Source organism: Pisolithus orientalis (genome assembly GCF_024613125.1).
Source record: "Pisolithus orientalis strain OTSU chromosome Unknown F5J12scaffold_26, whole genome shotgun sequence".
Classification (NCBI taxonomy): domain Eukaryota; kingdom Fungi; phylum Basidiomycota; class Agaricomycetes; order Boletales; family Pisolithaceae; genus Pisolithus; species Pisolithus orientalis.
In genome coordinates, this window is record NW_026260807.1 from 207,181 (window position 1) to 221,142 (window position 13,962).

Consider the following 13,962-nt stretch of genomic DNA (forward strand, 5'->3'; position numbering starts at 1 on the left):
CGTCACTGCCATTACATAATGGCGGCGCTTGGTACGGATTTAACGGCCGCCTCTGCGTCCTGGTTTGATTCCGGACGTCGAGGACTGCGAGGACCATGCTTGATGCATGATGACTGCACCACGATCTTCACGGACCGCCTGTATCACATGGAAGAGCTGTGTGTGACTGCAGCGGATGGAATGGCAGTGAGCCTCGATAAAGGCCATCTCGTCCCCTTCGTAGCTGGCATGGCATATCAGGAGAGAGATCATAAACTGGGCAGCCTATCGCGGAATATGCACAGTGACCGGATGGCACGGCGGTTGGCCTCGACAGAGGCCACCTCATCCCCTTTGTAACTGGCACGCCATATCAGGAGAAAGATCAGAAACTCAGCAGCCTATCAGGGAATATGAACAAGCCCACTTACTCGTCCAGGAATGGCACCTCGCATGTAATGCTTGACTTTTAGCATCTGGTTGCATCCATGGGGATCAGATACGGGCTATACTCTGAGCGGCCCCTCCGAGACATGGGTCCCTTTGCTGAGGCGTCGAGCAGAGAAAAGCTGCTAGAACGAAGTCGAGTGAAATCGCTGCAGTATTAGCCTTAATTTTGCCCGAAAAAGAATCAAAAACAAGACCCCAGACACCGTTGGCGGGGCTGGTGTTCGGAATGCTCCGAACCAACTCCGAACGCATTGCCTGACTATGACATAGCCCAGATTCCAAAACGACCTCCGCGTAATATAAGGCCCCCGGCCCCAAATATAGTTGGTCTCGCCGAAGTATTTAACGCTGGTGTTTGATATCTGATCAGCAGCTCACTGTGTTATCTCAAGCCATCTTACGTCCTTCCATAACCACGGTGATCGATAGCGAACATGGGTCTGGTGTGTATTAACCTTCTCATCTTCTAAGCGGCAAATTATATTGACTCGGGCGGTCGATCGTGGATATCAGCACGAACGCAGAGAAGAGCGTAGGGAACAACACGAAGAGAGGCGTGGGGAACGCCATCATCGCCATGATGGATCCCAAGCTGGAGACTACTATAGCGGCGATCGGGAGGGAAATCAGTATGGGAGAGGCGGATACGCTCCGCAGGGATACGGGGCCCCACCATCGTATGGATCTGCCGTATCTCAGACCGGCGGTAGAGGATACGCCCCAGGTTACATGAGTCAGGACTCTAATCTGTAAGATCTTTACTCTGTAGCCCTAGGTGGTGCGGAAAACTAACGGATATGCGTCAACCGTAAACAGATACAAAAATGACGACTGCGAGTCCAACAATCGCTCGAACGTACCCTACGCCTCCCAAGTTCATGGCTATGGGACTGGGGGGGCATACGCTCGCCCCCACGATTCGACAAATGAAACGTACTCTTCGGCTTATGCACCTTCACACCCTGCTGGCGCGCCTTTCGGTACCCCAGGCTTGGACAGTGGTCGACCACCTACAACGTTCGGATCTTCCCACAGTCCTTACGAAGGTTACAAGGCCGAACCCGATACATCTTATGGAGGACGCCCGTCGGGTGATCCTGATCATCGCGGCGACGCCGAGTACGGTGGTCCCAAGTCCCAGTACGGCGACTCTGGTTATGAAGAGAGAGGTTCTCGTTACGGCGCGTCCCAGGGATACAGCGGTGGCCAGGGGCACCGTGATAACGACGAGTCCTACGGTAGAGCTCCTCAGGGTCCAATTGGCCCTGGCAGTGGTGCCGGTGGATATGCTTCCGGTGGTCCTCGCCGTGAGGGCTTAGATCCCGGTGTTGGGTACGCTGGGCGTGATTCGAGTCATGGTGCTCCTCAGTCATATGGTGGCCCTCGCCATGGTGATGACCGTGACGAGTATAGCGCCAAGAGCTCCAGCTACAACCCACCTCAGTCATACGGTGCGTCTCGCAACCACGAAGATAGAGACGAATACCCTGGCGCTAAAGGCTCTACGGCTTATAACGTCAGCGATCCCAACCAGTACTCGGGTGCTAAGTCTTCTGGATACGGACCCCCTGAATCCAAGTACGGTACGAATATTTCAGCTTCCGATACTTCTCGGCCGTATGGTGGTTCTCGTCGTGGCGATGGAGGTGAATACTCAAACAGAACCACCCAGTCTTCAGGGTTCTCTTCGGGTCCGAATACACCAGCTGGCGGGTTCTTGTCAGGGTCTGGTGGTGTTGCCAGTACACGTGATGACGCACCGGGTCCCGCTAAGGGTGGTTACGGCGGACGTGATTCTGGGCCTGGAACTTACGGGTCTGAACGACGAGGTGATTACGATGACCTTGACTCTTCTTACGAGTCGAAGACAAGTTCATCTGGATACGATGCGCCCCGAGGAAAACCTCCCGGATACGGTGACGGTCGTCGCCGAGATGAAGACACTTACTCGGGCACTCCCGCGCATGGTCGGCCACAGCGTAACGACTACGACGATGACGATGACGAGAGGGATAAACGCCAACAGCAGCAACATCTCGACGCGCACGCGCGGGTATATGGGTAAGCCTAACCTCCTCAGCATGACCCGATCCTTCTACTGAGATCGTACTGCATGGTTACCTGACAGGCCTGGTGGGGATTCAAATGCGCCTGCGGACCCCGATGTGCTCGGTGCAGCTGCGGCAGTGGAAGCTCTCAAACTCACCGCAGCTGGCAAGCACTCCGAGGCAGGTGGAAGGCCTGGTGGACGTCGTCCGAACGCAGACGACGATGACGCGGGATACTCAAACGCACCTGCAGGTGGTCTGCAACCAAACAAACCTACTGGTGGCCGGAAGTCCTCTTACGACGACGATGACGATGAAGACGCATCGCCTGCTCCCACTAGTAAGGGAAGTTCGATGCAAGATAAGATTGTGGGTGGCTCTTTGATCTGGTTTTATGTACGCTTCTAAAGGAATGTTTATTCGAAAGGTCTCGTTAGCCATGTCTCAGGCGGGGAAATTGTTTGACAAGAAGAATGGGGGAAGTGGAGGGTCCGGCGATTCCGCGGGCAAGTCCGATGGTAAGTACCTTTCTACCGATTATTATTACCAAGCTCCGCGTGGGATGTCGACCATGGACTGATTACTCTCATCTTCTAGCGATGCAAACTGCTGCTGCTACTGCGATGAAGCTGATCGGCGGCGGCGGAAACCTTGGACCTGAAGAAATGCAGAAGCTGGTCGGTGCTGCAATGTCGATGTTCTGAATATGAAATAAGATGTCGTTTCCCGTGTACTAATAGCACTTTTTGAATGGAACAAACTTACCTGGCTGGTGTTTTGATATGGGCGGGAAGACTCGTCGAACACATTGAGTTGGGGGCACTCGGTCATGCAACGTTTTAGCAGAACGGATGGCCTTGGGGAATTATGTAAAGAAGTAGGTTGAAGTATGCACGAACGATGTCGTTTACTTAAATAGTGTTTCCCGACAGACTGGTGGGTTTCCAATAGTCCCGGAATGCAGTGTGTGCATGCGGCGAGTACAGTCCTTACACTAGGACTTGGGACGGCCCTTAACAATAACGAAAATGCGAAACAAGTATTAAAGGCCCGTTTGGAAGAAGACAACCGAATGCAAAGACCAGACAATGCCTCTCAAGTCCTTCGATCAAGGTGTACATGCACGTACGAATAAATTTCATTTCATCCCAGTATATCTAGGCTAGTTTGTACGCGGTTGAGGTGATGCATAAGTTACCACCTTTAAAATAACTTGTTCATAGTAAACACGATTGAGATTAACGCGGCTTGAGGCTCAAACAAGCAATCGCCTTAAAGAACAGAGTTCCAGACATTCGGGCCGCCCTTGAGCTGCCTGGACGTCAAAATCTTGGAAACGGGGATCGAATTTCCTCCGGAGGACCGCGAGCCTGGAACGGTATTCGTCCATGCCAATATATGCCCCGCAGACGCGACGTTTTCCGTCGAATTTGGAACGTCCATGGAGGACGCGGTGGTTGTTGATCGCTGGTGCAGAGCATGAGTATGACAGGGACGTTAGTCAGCACACCAACCTACACAGGACGGTACCGGGTACAAGTTGAACCCAGTACTCGGAGTCAGGGCTAATAAGAAGTGTATTCCATGCCCTGATCGCATCGTACCTGTATCGCCATCTATCACTAGGTGTCTCTAGAAAAACTTGTAAGGGGTAGCAATGTACCACTTCTCTACGACCTCCGGAATTCAAATGGCTCATCACGCTTCGATCAGTCGTTATTCCATCCTTACTTGGATCAGTTCCTTTGTGATCACGTCATACTGTAACGTCGGATAGCCAAAGGGTGGGCCAGGCCTGTAGAGCGCTGTGGGCTCTCCTGAGGCATGGGCTGGTATCGGAACGTGAGATAGGATGTCATGGTGGTCAGGATGGAGCTCTTTTAGGAGCGAGGCCACATAGAAGCCATCGATCAACAACGTTGTGCCACCCGAACCGTCGGTATGCGAAAGGAGGTGAAAAAGCTGGACACCACATGGATCAGTCTGAGGGAAATAATCAAAATCGCCACGTTGGAAGACTAGAAACGGTCAGGACGAACAAGGTAAGTAGTATCGGTGTGAGCGCCGAGCGCCATGTTGGTGTAAGCGGTGTCGCCTTTAGCGAGATCAGCGGTAAACTCCCAGAATTTCCCGTCTAAATAAAGTTAATGATGAACCTATGCTCTAAGAAATAGGGGCACTTACACTGTGTCTCGCGTATGAAGCCAATGCGTTCACAAAGTCTCTCGGTAGCTTCGGCTGTTGGTGGTACTCCAGAAACGAAGCAGAAGCCAAAGCGGTCCTAGAGGCAAGTCAGATGGGCAGGTACGACCTCCATGAGAACGTACGATGCTGCTCAGCCACTTGTATAAACCCGCATCACCCTTTGCAATCGCTTCCTCATAGGTGATGGTTGGGGGCGAGCTAGCGATCTTCGTCCCCCAGAGAACTCTCCTAAGCAAGGAAGACACGATAGGAAAGGATTACGTTCGCGGGAAAAGAAGAAAAGGTATTTACTCATTAGCCCGATGTTTAAGGCGTTGAGGTGGATCATATGTGTGTTCCCGTAACCATGACCAGGGGTAAAATGACGAATGGTGTTCCGTTGATGGTGAGGACCCTGATTCATCAATCACCTTGTCACAACTTCCGACTGTCAAAATCCAGCCAACATACAGATTATTTCTAATCCCCCTGTTGATGCATGAAGATTAGTTGGTTTGATGTCTCGTGGGATCTAGAATCCAGATAAGTATAGGTACAGGAAGCCGTGAAGATATGGGATGAAATTACCTGGAACGTGTCGACCAGTCTCTGCTTCGTCACCGGGTGGAAGCAGCTCGGGCATCTACAATGGTCACGCAGCCACATATGATGACTAGATAGGAAGTCAGGAGCCAATTACGCAACGGTGGCTCATATCAGAGCAGGAACTGACGTAAATGAAGAAGACATACAAACGTGACCAGTCCTGAGGGCTCCAGAGGACAGACACCTTCTTGTCATCTATACTAACTATCGGCGTGTTGTTCTGTTCAGGGTTGGATGTCACTTCGGGAACGAATTCCTAATTGGTCGTAGGAAACTGGCTGAGAAGCCGTCGCAGAAGACGCGTTAAGACGTTGTTGAATTGAGCCATTAAAATCGCCTATGACGAAGGGTTAATCGAGTAGAAAGGGACCGCTGACATGCTGATCAGAATGCATGGTTCCGAGCGGAAAACATACCGTCGGCACTTACCACCGAAGCGGCTCTCGAGGGCAAACCCCCCTGTGTATGAAGCTTTTGAGCCATGCATCTCGGTATCCTATTTCTCTGCAACAAGCGGCATATTAGAAGCAGATTATTTGCTTGCATGGCTTTCGAGATACCGATACCACTGTAAGAACTGAGTTGTGGACAGCGGGCGGGCTCAGCGGAGTTAAAGGAGATCTGCGGCCCGGGTGGTCCGCCAGGCAAGCGCGGGAACGAACTGCTTTGTTGGGGATGGCTAACAAGCAACTCGGCCCATCGCAAAGAACGACGAGGAGCACATTCTGGTTGCACGACCTGGATCGGCCCTCGTCCACCGTCACCGACATTTTAGAGTAGAATTTGGGACGATAATCCTGGTTTGACCATGCCTGGTCGATACGCACCACTCCCAACGCAGCAGCCGTCCAGAGGCGCCGATCGCGAGCTCGACGAGGCGTTCGGTTCAGATGACGAAGACCTCGAACCCGACCAACACCACTCTGTATTCACGCCATTAACACAGAATACGTCTCCGGTGAATCGATGCTCTGAGTCGTCATCCAAAACGGGTTCAGATGGGGCAGGTGTAGCAGCGTATGACTTCGAAAGAGACTTTGATTACGTTCGACCGCCTCCTGGGTCTCCCCCACGCTTGTCTGCTACTGCGGTTCCCAATGATTTTGGGAACACCAACGGGGTATTGTCCACTTCTCCCGTAGAACCACCCGTTCTTCGGCCCTCATTCTTCAGACGAGCAGTCGGCGCCATATTACCTACACATTACACGCAGCTACCAACCAGTGCCGGCGCATCACATCCTGCCGTCCGGGGCGGCGGAACGCAGAATGACGGCGTTTTCTCGAATGTGGCGGCGAAGCCCAGTGCGCCCACCCGGGTGCGTGCGGACGATGGTAATATATACTTGATTCCTGAAGAAGAACAGAATGTTGCTCCACCTGTATGTCCTCGCATCATTTTGTTTCTATTCTCATGCTCATCCTCGCTGCCACGATAATAGTCATACTCTTCTGCACAAGCAGACGCAGTACCACCCTACTGGGAAACCACTGTCCATGCACCACCAGGCATCGATACAGACGCAGGGATGATCATCGAGAATCTTCCAACTGGATCAATGGTCACACTCGTAGCCAACCTATTCATCTCATTCTTCTTCCAATTCGTCGGCTTCTTGCTCACATATCTTCTTCACACTACACATGCAGCGAAGTTCGGTTCCAGGGCGGGCCTAGGGCTGACGTTGATCCAATACGGCATCTACTCCCGCACAGGGGGAGACGCGTTTGAGGCACCCATACCTGAGGATGCTCCAGATGATCAACTTACGGATACAGTTTACGCATCGACCTCGCCCAACGACGTTCCCTCAGAAGATTTCCACTTTTTCAATTCCCGAGACTTCCTCTCTTTCTTACTCATGACGTTAGGTAAGCCAATGACTACCAAAGTTGCATTCGCTGTCGTTGACTCGCTAACGCTCCTAGGGTGGTTCATCTTCATAACCTCGCTGATTGGCTTCTGGCGTGTAAAACATTGGGAGTCGTCCATACGCGCATCGAATGCACAGGGATCGCCAACGCCAGAGGAAATAGAAAGAGACATCGCTATTCGCCACAACTTGGAAGAAGTCTTGGGACTCCCTCTTGAAGACGTGCCGTCGGCCCACGCTACGCCACCACGTATCCCAACGCAAGCTGAACTCGATGAGGCGAGGCTGCGGCGCGACTTGCGGGCTGCTGGCATGCTATAAAGAAGTTAGTACCGCGTTGTTGGCTCTCGTTTGCTTTGGGTACGCTATCTAGTTGTTATTTCCGGTTTTCGTGTTGACTATACTATGGCTTGGAGTTCTATTTATCGTTCTTGTCTATCTGCGGATTGTATTTTTACTGTCACGAACCACGGAGGCTACATAGTATACCACAACTTCATCCCTGGTGAGACTTCTTCGTAACTAGCGTGTACACTGTACTCGTGGATGATCGCCGTCACGCTAAATGCGTAGGAAGGGGCTCAGGGTGAGAGGGCCGGACTGCTTTCCGTTGCACAACAAGACATCAGAGGCTGTACATGCTACTTGTCCGTACCGTACATATATAGAATCAAGTTTCACGTATCGAAGTACTCCAGTCAATTCCAGCATTCAACCTGAGGATTTGACGTCTGACGTGCTTCGTTATACCCTGATGAAAGAGGGGCGACAGCATTCGCGATCTCTACACTCGAAGTTCCGGCTGCCTCGCTCAATATAAGAAACAGAATCAATGCAAAAGGACCGCATCTCTTGCTGGTGCGACGAAGAGTCCACGCTCTGCATCCGCTAGGCGCAGATAGCGTTCAATGGTGACCACCATTTACGAGAATGGCACCGGACGATTGCTATGATCGCTTTTCAAAACTCATCAGACCCCAGATTGAGACCCTAGCATCTTTTCCTGCGGTGATAAGCCACCGGCTGCGCTGAAGCTTTTCCTGGGGAGTCATGTCCTCTTCGTCATCACCAATTGCCTCATGTGTTCTGACATCAGAGGGCGAGGTAAAAGTCAGGGCTTGACAGGCTTGTTTGTGGTGTACAAACGTTCCAAGGGACTTGAAAGACTTGGTTGAGTAGAGTCTCACCCTGATAATGTATGATCTTGGTATGTCGCTTGAAGCAACAAGCGCTGAAGACGCACCTTCCATCCCAGCCACCCACTGCACACACCCTGCCATCGTCACGAATAGCGACGGCACCATTCCCTGGGTGCTTGGTTCGAAACGCTGTACCAGGTGAGGCAGTTTCCGATCCGCCAGACGTCTAGAAATAATTTCGTTAGTGAAGCAGCTTCTGGAGAGGGGGAACCTCCAGAGATTCACCAGATCGTATTTTCCTATTAAATTATCCGCGGAAACTGTCAAAGCAAAGCTGTTGTCTTTGGTCACGACCATCGCCATGACTGTAATTGACAGGTCTTTTTGTCAAACATACATGCCGAAACAGAGAAAGAACAAACCTGACTCAACGTGTAGCTTGCTTCTCCACATCATTTCCCATCCTCGTCCCTCGATCGTTTGTGTTCCCTCCGGTACCATGCGTCTGTAGAGAACAACACCGCCATCTTCGTAGGCGCAAAGGAGACAAAGCTCTCCTTTTGCTACCGACGTGGACGGTAAATGATATAATTGCATAGCCATGATTATACCTGATAATATCAATCACTGGGTCCCCAGCGTACAACATTATAAGATTACCTGTCTTATTACCAGCCCGACCGTCTGAGAACTTGGATGTGGCATTTTGGGAGTTCCCGATGGCGGCGTGGAGCCTCTGTCTGCTGGGCAATGTCCAGACATCTGCCTGAGCTAATGTTCGTCTGAGACTTGCTGAGAGATTACTATAATCCGCTCACCAGAGATGATTCTACGAGGTTGGGGACTGCCAGGAGAGCACTGTTTTCATTCAAGGGTAGAAGCGAGAATCGGCAGTAGTTCAGTGCATTGACGTCCATCGAGTAGCACAGCATTGGTGCAGACGACTCAGTCAATGTTGCTGCCCCGGCTTGCCGAATAGCTACAGATTCTTCGGGGCGCTCCCAGACGTGGATCTTGTTGTCCCTGCCATGTCTGTTCACCACCGAGAATAGAGTCAGCGGTGCCAACTCAATACAAGCGTAGCTTGACCACCAACGTTATGATCTGGCTTTGTCCAAGTTCTTCGACACCGAGGATGGAGTCGGTGTGCGCAAGCCAGTCGGCGATTGGTCTCAGAGATCGTGTGGATGAAATGACGATCCGTCCTTTAGCATCACCTGAGTATATCCTGTCGTTGTCTCGAGAACAGAATAAAGTGTTCACGGGGTCTTTGTGCGTGCGCAGGACATGAATGGGCGACGGTGGTGTATCGGTGAGCGACATCGTGCATCAAGACTCATTTTCAACAAATAATTACACTCTGATCAGAAATACTTTATGTTGGTCGACAACAGTTTACGACGTGCTAAGTTACCAACCACAGCCTTGAAGCTTACAGCTCCGTTGGCAGCTGTCCTCGAGTCCTCCCTTGCAAGTGTTGATCCGTTTCGTGACACCGAGAGTCAGATTCATGCAAACAAACTTGCTGAAGAGTGAAGACAGTACATCATATTGGAACCGATTAGCAGGATATGCTAAAAGCGCGCCTGTTTTCAAGTCTCGGGATGCCCGCTGTCCGTTCCTTTTAGCGTGCCAAGAACTTGACTGACCTGTAAGCCTCAGCACCGCGGGCGCCATCCATTATGACTCGCAGGTCGTCATCCCTTCTTTGGCACGTCGTCGTGACGGTCTCAGCGTTGCAGTCCGTATTCGCTACACAAGTCCCACTGTATCCCATCGATGGAGGGAGAGGAGATACCCATCTCTCTTTTGCTTATCCCGGTTCATATGGAAGTAGCAACCTCCCACGCTGGCGCCTTGACGAGCCTCCAAACCCAAATGCAACTAGCAACTTTGTGTTTGAGACCGTTCACTCCCTTCTCCAACACTGGCCAAATACTCGCATGAGAAATGGTGGGAGTTGGGCGTTTTTCGCTGACCTGTGTCACTTCGTATTGACACAAACGCATCCATTACTATAGGTCACGCCATCGTGCCGGGTATAATTCCGACTGGGACATTGCTTTATCATGCAGTAATCGATTCCAAGGTACCCAAAACGCCAGACTGGGTCGGTTTAAACCCAGAAGAATCCACCGCTTTCTGTCTCAAGTCCGCTGAAGGATGCTAGCACTTCACACTGGCTACAACTCGTCCATTGAGAGTTCTGTACTTTGATGGAACTAGTGCCGCGAAGCTAGAATACGGGACCACGCGGACATATTGGCTTTGGGGAGACCGCTTCCGGAGAAGACATGCATGGAACAGCAATGTATTTTGGCCTTCTGCCAATGGGGACAGCAACTTGGGGTAGATGGCTTCGTAAGGCGGGTCATTTCGTTCGTACTTTTTTGGTAACCTCACCACTCGAGACAGGATGGAAATGGACTTGTAAGTGCGTCACACCCAAACCCGGCGAGCCATCCCGTGAGGTAATGATCTGCAATTTTACTTCTGGCCTCTGCACGGTTTCTTGAATTTGGCTAACCCGCCATCCGATACTCCATCCGCCACCCCGCCAAGCTACGCGATTTTTCCAGAGCATTCGAGGCCATGCACTCCGGATCTTGGTCTGACAACTTCCCTGGTAATACTCATATCCAACTGGACATTCATAATCTCGTCTCATTCTATATGACACTGGGCTCGTGCCATCTCTAGTCCCCGTCCGGTTTGGAAATGAAAGGTGGGACCACCGAGTACTGAACATATCGAACGATGATATTTTCAAGGTAAAAACGAGGATCGAAGACGTGCTGACGACACCAGGTGGTGAGTCCAGCACCGTGGACTAGATGTCGTTAATCAGAACTATCGTCCACCGCTCTGCTAGCCGACTCCAGCCAACGCGACATTTGCTCATTGCTACTGCGAACAATCCCGGGAGGCGGTAAAGGATTTTGCAAAGAAAACACAAGTGCAACTCCGGATCATGTTGACACCTTACGTTCCGAGTAGTGCTTCCCCTCTTGGCGGTGGTGGTTCAATAGATTGGGCACGGCCGATCTTCAAGCTGTGTGCGACTTCCCACATTGATGCCATCGAAGGTTTGAACATGACACCTTCGGAAACGCTGTTGCTTCAAGCTGTGGAGGCCACTACGAAAGATATCTGCTGTGTCGTGACGAGCATGTGGGCGTCGGGAGTAGTTTCTGGCCTCGATAACTTCTTGAAGCCAAGTAATCAAGGTCTAAGCATAGAAGTGGTGATGGACTAGCGCGTAAATGGAAGGCCGACATTGACAGTTTAATACACTGGCTGGATTGGAATGTATAGGTCAGGTGTCGACCAGGATGTGTCGCCAGGACCGTGCACCTAACGTGTTGACGATCATACGTCGTGATTTTAGGCAATGTGTTACCTGACCACCTGACCAGTAGGCCTTCCACAGAGAAAAATCCCATCACCCAGTCCAGGTCCGCCCCCTCGACATGACTGCTGGAAGATAGAGCCAGATTGGGAGCAACTGCAATCTTGATGTATAAGACAGGTGTGGCCTTATGATTTCTACTGAGTTTCAGGCATGGAACTGTAGAATATATACTACAGGACTATTAGCTGAGTGTAAAGACAGGATGTAGAAAGTGCTCACCTCAGTTGGGTTAAGTAGCCAACTGAGGTGTGAGTATGCTACTTGAGTATGAAAATGAATGTGATTATATAATATGGCCAAATGTGCACCATAATACTAAGTGGGATGCAGATGAAAGTATAATATGAAAGACAGAATATACAACAGGAACCTCTAGTCATGATAGCAACTCATTGTGTGTGCAGGTACTTTGCAAATTTATTTCTGATGTAGGCTTGTCCCTGGGGCAGACATCTGTCAGGTTGTGCAGGTGGCCCCTTTATGAGAAGAGCCTCTTAGTACAGAACTTCACATGAGTTCCTAGAGATCTGAGCCACTGCTGCTATGCCATAGGTGCAGTTTTTTGTTTTTGTTTTTTTGTAACACTTAATGGGGAGCTAACCCAGCTTGAGGTCTGAAGAATGAGTACTGTACAATCTTACCCTTTGCAATTGTGCATGCATCAATCAAATAGCACTTTGATTTGCAAGTTGGGACTGCAAGTACACAAGATCATTCATGAGTACTTGAGTTCTCTTCACCTCTGCCAAGCACAATGTGAGGCGATAGGATGGCAATCGACCCACTAGTGATTCTTGGTCTTGACCAGGGCTTGTCATGTTTTGGGAAGAGAGGCCAGAACCTAGTCCACTTTGATCCCCACCACCTTCCCAAAATGTCTGCTGCTGGTGAAACATGATGAACACCTCACAGGGCCCACTGTTACCTAAGTGGTTGTGTAATGGAAATTGTGCCAGAAAAGTTGCAGTAACAATATGACATTGATATATTGGAGCCTCACCACAATACTAGAACATGGCTGGTGCTGCTGGCAGGCACCTTGTAAGATGTACCTGTCACAACATAAAGATGGGCCCTTCAATATTTATTATTTACAGGGTCATGACACATGGATGGGCCCATCTAGTAAGATGCACCCATGTCACAACATAAAGACAGGCCTTTCAGCAATATCATTTGTATCATCACAACATACAGTGGCTCAAAAAACTGACCACATGTTTGTATGTTTTACATTAGTTATGACTAAATGCAATAACCCCTAACCCTAGCCCTAAACCACGAGCATATGAAATAGGGTACTTACTCTTGGCTTTCTATTAGTCTATGAATCAAGTGATTTGGATAGGAATTGATAGAATAGCAGCCATTTGAAAATGACATGTCATGCAGTCAGTTTTTTGACTTTAAGTTTTGATTACATAGTTTTGAGTTTTACAAAGTTTAAAATGCTGTGAGGTGCTTACTAATGCTTACATGGTATATCACATGGTCTATTTGATGATTTGTCATCATACAAACAATGCCAAACAATGAATTGGGACCATCAAGGCTCCCTCTTCTACCCCAACTCATGAAACCATCCTCCTGGTTCATCTGGGCCATTTTCTCAGAGTAATCCCCATAAATATTGGTGCCCACTACAGTAATGTCATCAGGGTATATGTCCAACACAATCAAACTCTTAAAAAATCTGCTTTCAGTCATCCTTGTGCTGTCTCCCCCACCCATACCTGACATGTTCTGCACCTAATCAGTACTGAGACAGCTGGAAATGCCATGGAGGTCAATCTGGCACATCAGAAAATGATGAACAAACAAAACACCTTTTAACCAGTACATTTTCACCACAGTACAATTAGTTTCAATGCTGGGGTGAGACAAAACATTCCTGTGCACTTCAGGTGGCATGGGAAGCATGGCTAGACTGTGCTCCCAGCTGACTGTGGATGACTGGGAATGGGTGATTTGGTCATATAAGACCATAGGTAATACCCAGGCCTAGATGGGTTGATGGAATCTCCTTCCTAGCAGTTCAGTGGACTATCCCCCCCAGGGCACCTGGACTGTAATGAAGGTTTTCAGCTCACCCTAGCCCTCAACCCAGCACCCTTGAGGTGGAAACCCACCAGATAAGAGGTGATTGGATTGTTGGTCATGTTTTAGAGTGCCAGATTAACCATCATGGCTTTTTCAGCATTCTCAGTACTGATTAGTTGCAGAACATGTCAGGTGTGGGTGGGGGAAACAGCACAAGGATGACTGAAAGCA

The 13,962-nt window shown here is 50.0% G+C and overlaps 7 protein-coding genes across 7 annotated transcripts; 4 read left to right on the forward strand and 3 right to left on the reverse strand.

The window, feature by feature from the left end:
- The first annotated feature begins 681 nt into the window (after nucleotides 1–681).
- On the forward strand, nucleotides 682–3,416 carry F5J12DRAFT_846381 (uncharacterized protein). The gene is made up of 6 exons (XM_051746345.1): nucleotides 682–872; nucleotides 943–1,178; nucleotides 1,246–2,490; nucleotides 2,558–2,846; nucleotides 2,905–2,995; nucleotides 3,075–3,416. Exons 1-6 carry the CDS (start codon nucleotides 864–866, stop codon nucleotides 3,179–3,181), a joined length of 1,977 nt encoding a protein of 658 aa, XP_051597818.1. The 5' UTR covers nucleotides 682–863; the 3' UTR covers nucleotides 3,182–3,416.
- A 182-nt stretch (nucleotides 3,417–3,598) lies between these two features.
- Nucleotides 3,599–5,855, reverse strand: F5J12DRAFT_846384 (mitochondrial protein). The gene is given in 14 exon segments (XM_051746346.1): nucleotides 3,599–3,678; nucleotides 3,771–3,944; nucleotides 3,996–4,081; nucleotides 4,141–4,154; nucleotides 4,209–4,460; nucleotides 4,517–4,611; nucleotides 4,662–4,758; nucleotides 4,805–4,910; nucleotides 4,974–5,076; nucleotides 5,133–5,193; nucleotides 5,250–5,334; nucleotides 5,414–5,523; nucleotides 5,543–5,604; nucleotides 5,684–5,855. The coding sequence occupies 14 exon segments, from the start codon at nucleotides 5,811–5,813 to the stop codon at nucleotides 3,635–3,637; spliced, it is 1,419 nt and encodes a 472-aa protein (XP_051597819.1). The 5' UTR covers nucleotides 5,814–5,855; the 3' UTR covers nucleotides 3,599–3,634.
- A 112-nt stretch (nucleotides 5,856–5,967) lies between these two features.
- On the forward strand, nucleotides 5,968–7,871 carry F5J12DRAFT_846389 (uncharacterized protein). Its single transcript, XM_051746347.1, has 4 exons — nucleotides 5,968–6,648; nucleotides 6,709–7,138; nucleotides 7,196–7,500; nucleotides 7,557–7,871. The coding sequence occupies exons 1-3, from the start codon at nucleotides 6,076–6,078 to the stop codon at nucleotides 7,459–7,461; spliced, it is 1,269 nt and encodes a 422-aa protein (XP_051597820.1). The 5' UTR covers nucleotides 5,968–6,075; the 3' UTR covers nucleotides 7,462–7,500; nucleotides 7,557–7,871.
- Nucleotides 7,872–9,614, reverse strand: F5J12DRAFT_745248 (WD40-repeat-containing domain protein). Its single transcript, XM_051742073.1, has 7 exons — nucleotides 9,376–9,614; nucleotides 9,098–9,311; nucleotides 8,940–9,045; nucleotides 8,702–8,890; nucleotides 8,565–8,644; nucleotides 8,384–8,505; nucleotides 7,872–8,328 (listed from the first exon to the last, which is right to left on the reverse strand). Exons 1-7 carry the CDS (start codon nucleotides 9,600–9,602, stop codon nucleotides 8,088–8,090), a joined length of 1,179 nt encoding a protein of 392 aa, XP_051597821.1. The 5' UTR covers nucleotides 9,603–9,614; the 3' UTR covers nucleotides 7,872–8,087.
- Nucleotides 9,615–9,794: 180 nt separating this feature from the next.
- On the forward strand, nucleotides 9,795–10,636 carry F5J12DRAFT_264683 (uncharacterized protein). Its single transcript, XM_051738652.1, has 2 exons — nucleotides 9,795–10,232; nucleotides 10,301–10,636. The coding sequence occupies exons 1-2, from the start codon at nucleotides 9,962–9,964 to the stop codon at nucleotides 10,447–10,449; spliced, it is 420 nt and encodes a 139-aa protein (XP_051597822.1). The 5' UTR covers nucleotides 9,795–9,961; the 3' UTR covers nucleotides 10,450–10,636.
- Nucleotides 10,589–11,535, forward strand: F5J12DRAFT_928606 (uncharacterized protein; the record flags this gene model as incomplete). The annotated part of the gene is made up of 3 exons (XM_051749453.1): nucleotides 10,589–10,709; nucleotides 10,980–11,090; nucleotides 11,162–11,535. 3 exons carry the CDS (start codon nucleotides 10,589–10,591, stop codon nucleotides 11,533–11,535), a joined length of 606 nt encoding a protein of 201 aa, XP_051597823.1.
- An 821-nt stretch (nucleotides 11,536–12,356) lies between these two features.
- F5J12DRAFT_784477 (uncharacterized protein) lies at nucleotides 12,357–13,850 on the reverse strand (the record flags this gene model as incomplete). The annotated part of the gene is made up of 7 exons (XM_051743029.1): nucleotides 12,357–12,386; nucleotides 12,477–12,616; nucleotides 12,998–13,007; nucleotides 13,168–13,184; nucleotides 13,209–13,331; nucleotides 13,518–13,692; nucleotides 13,782–13,850. The coding sequence occupies 7 exons, from the start codon at nucleotides 13,848–13,850 to the stop codon at nucleotides 12,357–12,359; spliced, it is 564 nt and encodes a 187-aa protein (XP_051597824.1).
- Nucleotides 13,851–13,962: the final 112 nt, after the last annotated feature.

Excerpts from the sequence above, each read along its gene's own strand:
- F5J12DRAFT_846384 (XM_051746346.1), bottom strand. The coding sequence starts at position 5,813 with ATGCAAGCAAATAATCTGCTTCTAATATGCCGCTTGTTGCAGAGAAAT. Across the intron at positions 4,612-4,661 it reads CTTCATACGCGAGACACAGT|ACGGGAAATTCTGGGAGTTT; the intron begins GTAAGTGCCCCT and ends AACTTTATTTAG. Across the intron at positions 4,461-4,516 it reads ACACCGATACTACTTACCTT|ACTGATCCATGTGGTGTCCA; the intron begins GTTCGTCCTGAC and ends TATTTCCCTCAG.
- F5J12DRAFT_846381 (XM_051746345.1), top strand. Across the intron at positions 1,179-1,245 it reads ATGAGTCAGGACTCTAATCT|ATACAAAAATGACGACTGCG; the intron begins GTAAGATCTTTA and ends AACCGTAAACAG. Across the intron at positions 2,491-2,557 it reads GCGCACGCGCGGGTATATGG|GCCTGGTGGGGATTCAAATG; the intron begins GTAAGCCTAACC and ends GTTACCTGACAG.
- F5J12DRAFT_745248 (XM_051742073.1), bottom strand. The coding sequence starts at position 9,602 with ATGTCGCTCACCGATACACCACCGTCGCCCATTCATGTCCTGCGCACG. Across the intron at positions 8,506-8,564 it reads TAATAGGAAAATACGATCTG|ACGTCTGGCGGATCGGAAAC; the intron begins GTGAATCTCTGG and ends AATTATTTCTAG. Across the intron at positions 8,329-8,383 it reads GTGGGTGGCTGGGATGGAAG|GGTGAGACTCTACTCAACCA; the intron begins GTGCGTCTTCAG and ends ATACATTATCAG.
- F5J12DRAFT_264683 (XM_051738652.1), top strand. The coding sequence starts at position 9,962 with ATGACTCGCAGGTCGTCATCCCTTCTTTGGCACGTCGTCGTGACGGTC. Across the intron at positions 10,233-10,300 it reads AAATACTCGCATGAGAAATG|GTCACGCCATCGTGCCGGGT; the intron begins GTGGGAGTTGGG and ends CCATTACTATAG.
- F5J12DRAFT_846389 (XM_051746347.1), top strand. The coding sequence starts at position 6,076 with ATGCCTGGTCGATACGCACCACTCCCAACGCAGCAGCCGTCCAGAGGC. Across the intron at positions 6,649-6,708 it reads AACAGAATGTTGCTCCACCT|TCATACTCTTCTGCACAAGC; the intron begins GTATGTCCTCGC and ends CCACGATAATAG. Across the intron at positions 7,139-7,195 it reads TTTCTTACTCATGACGTTAG|GGTGGTTCATCTTCATAACC; the intron begins GTAAGCCAATGA and ends TAACGCTCCTAG.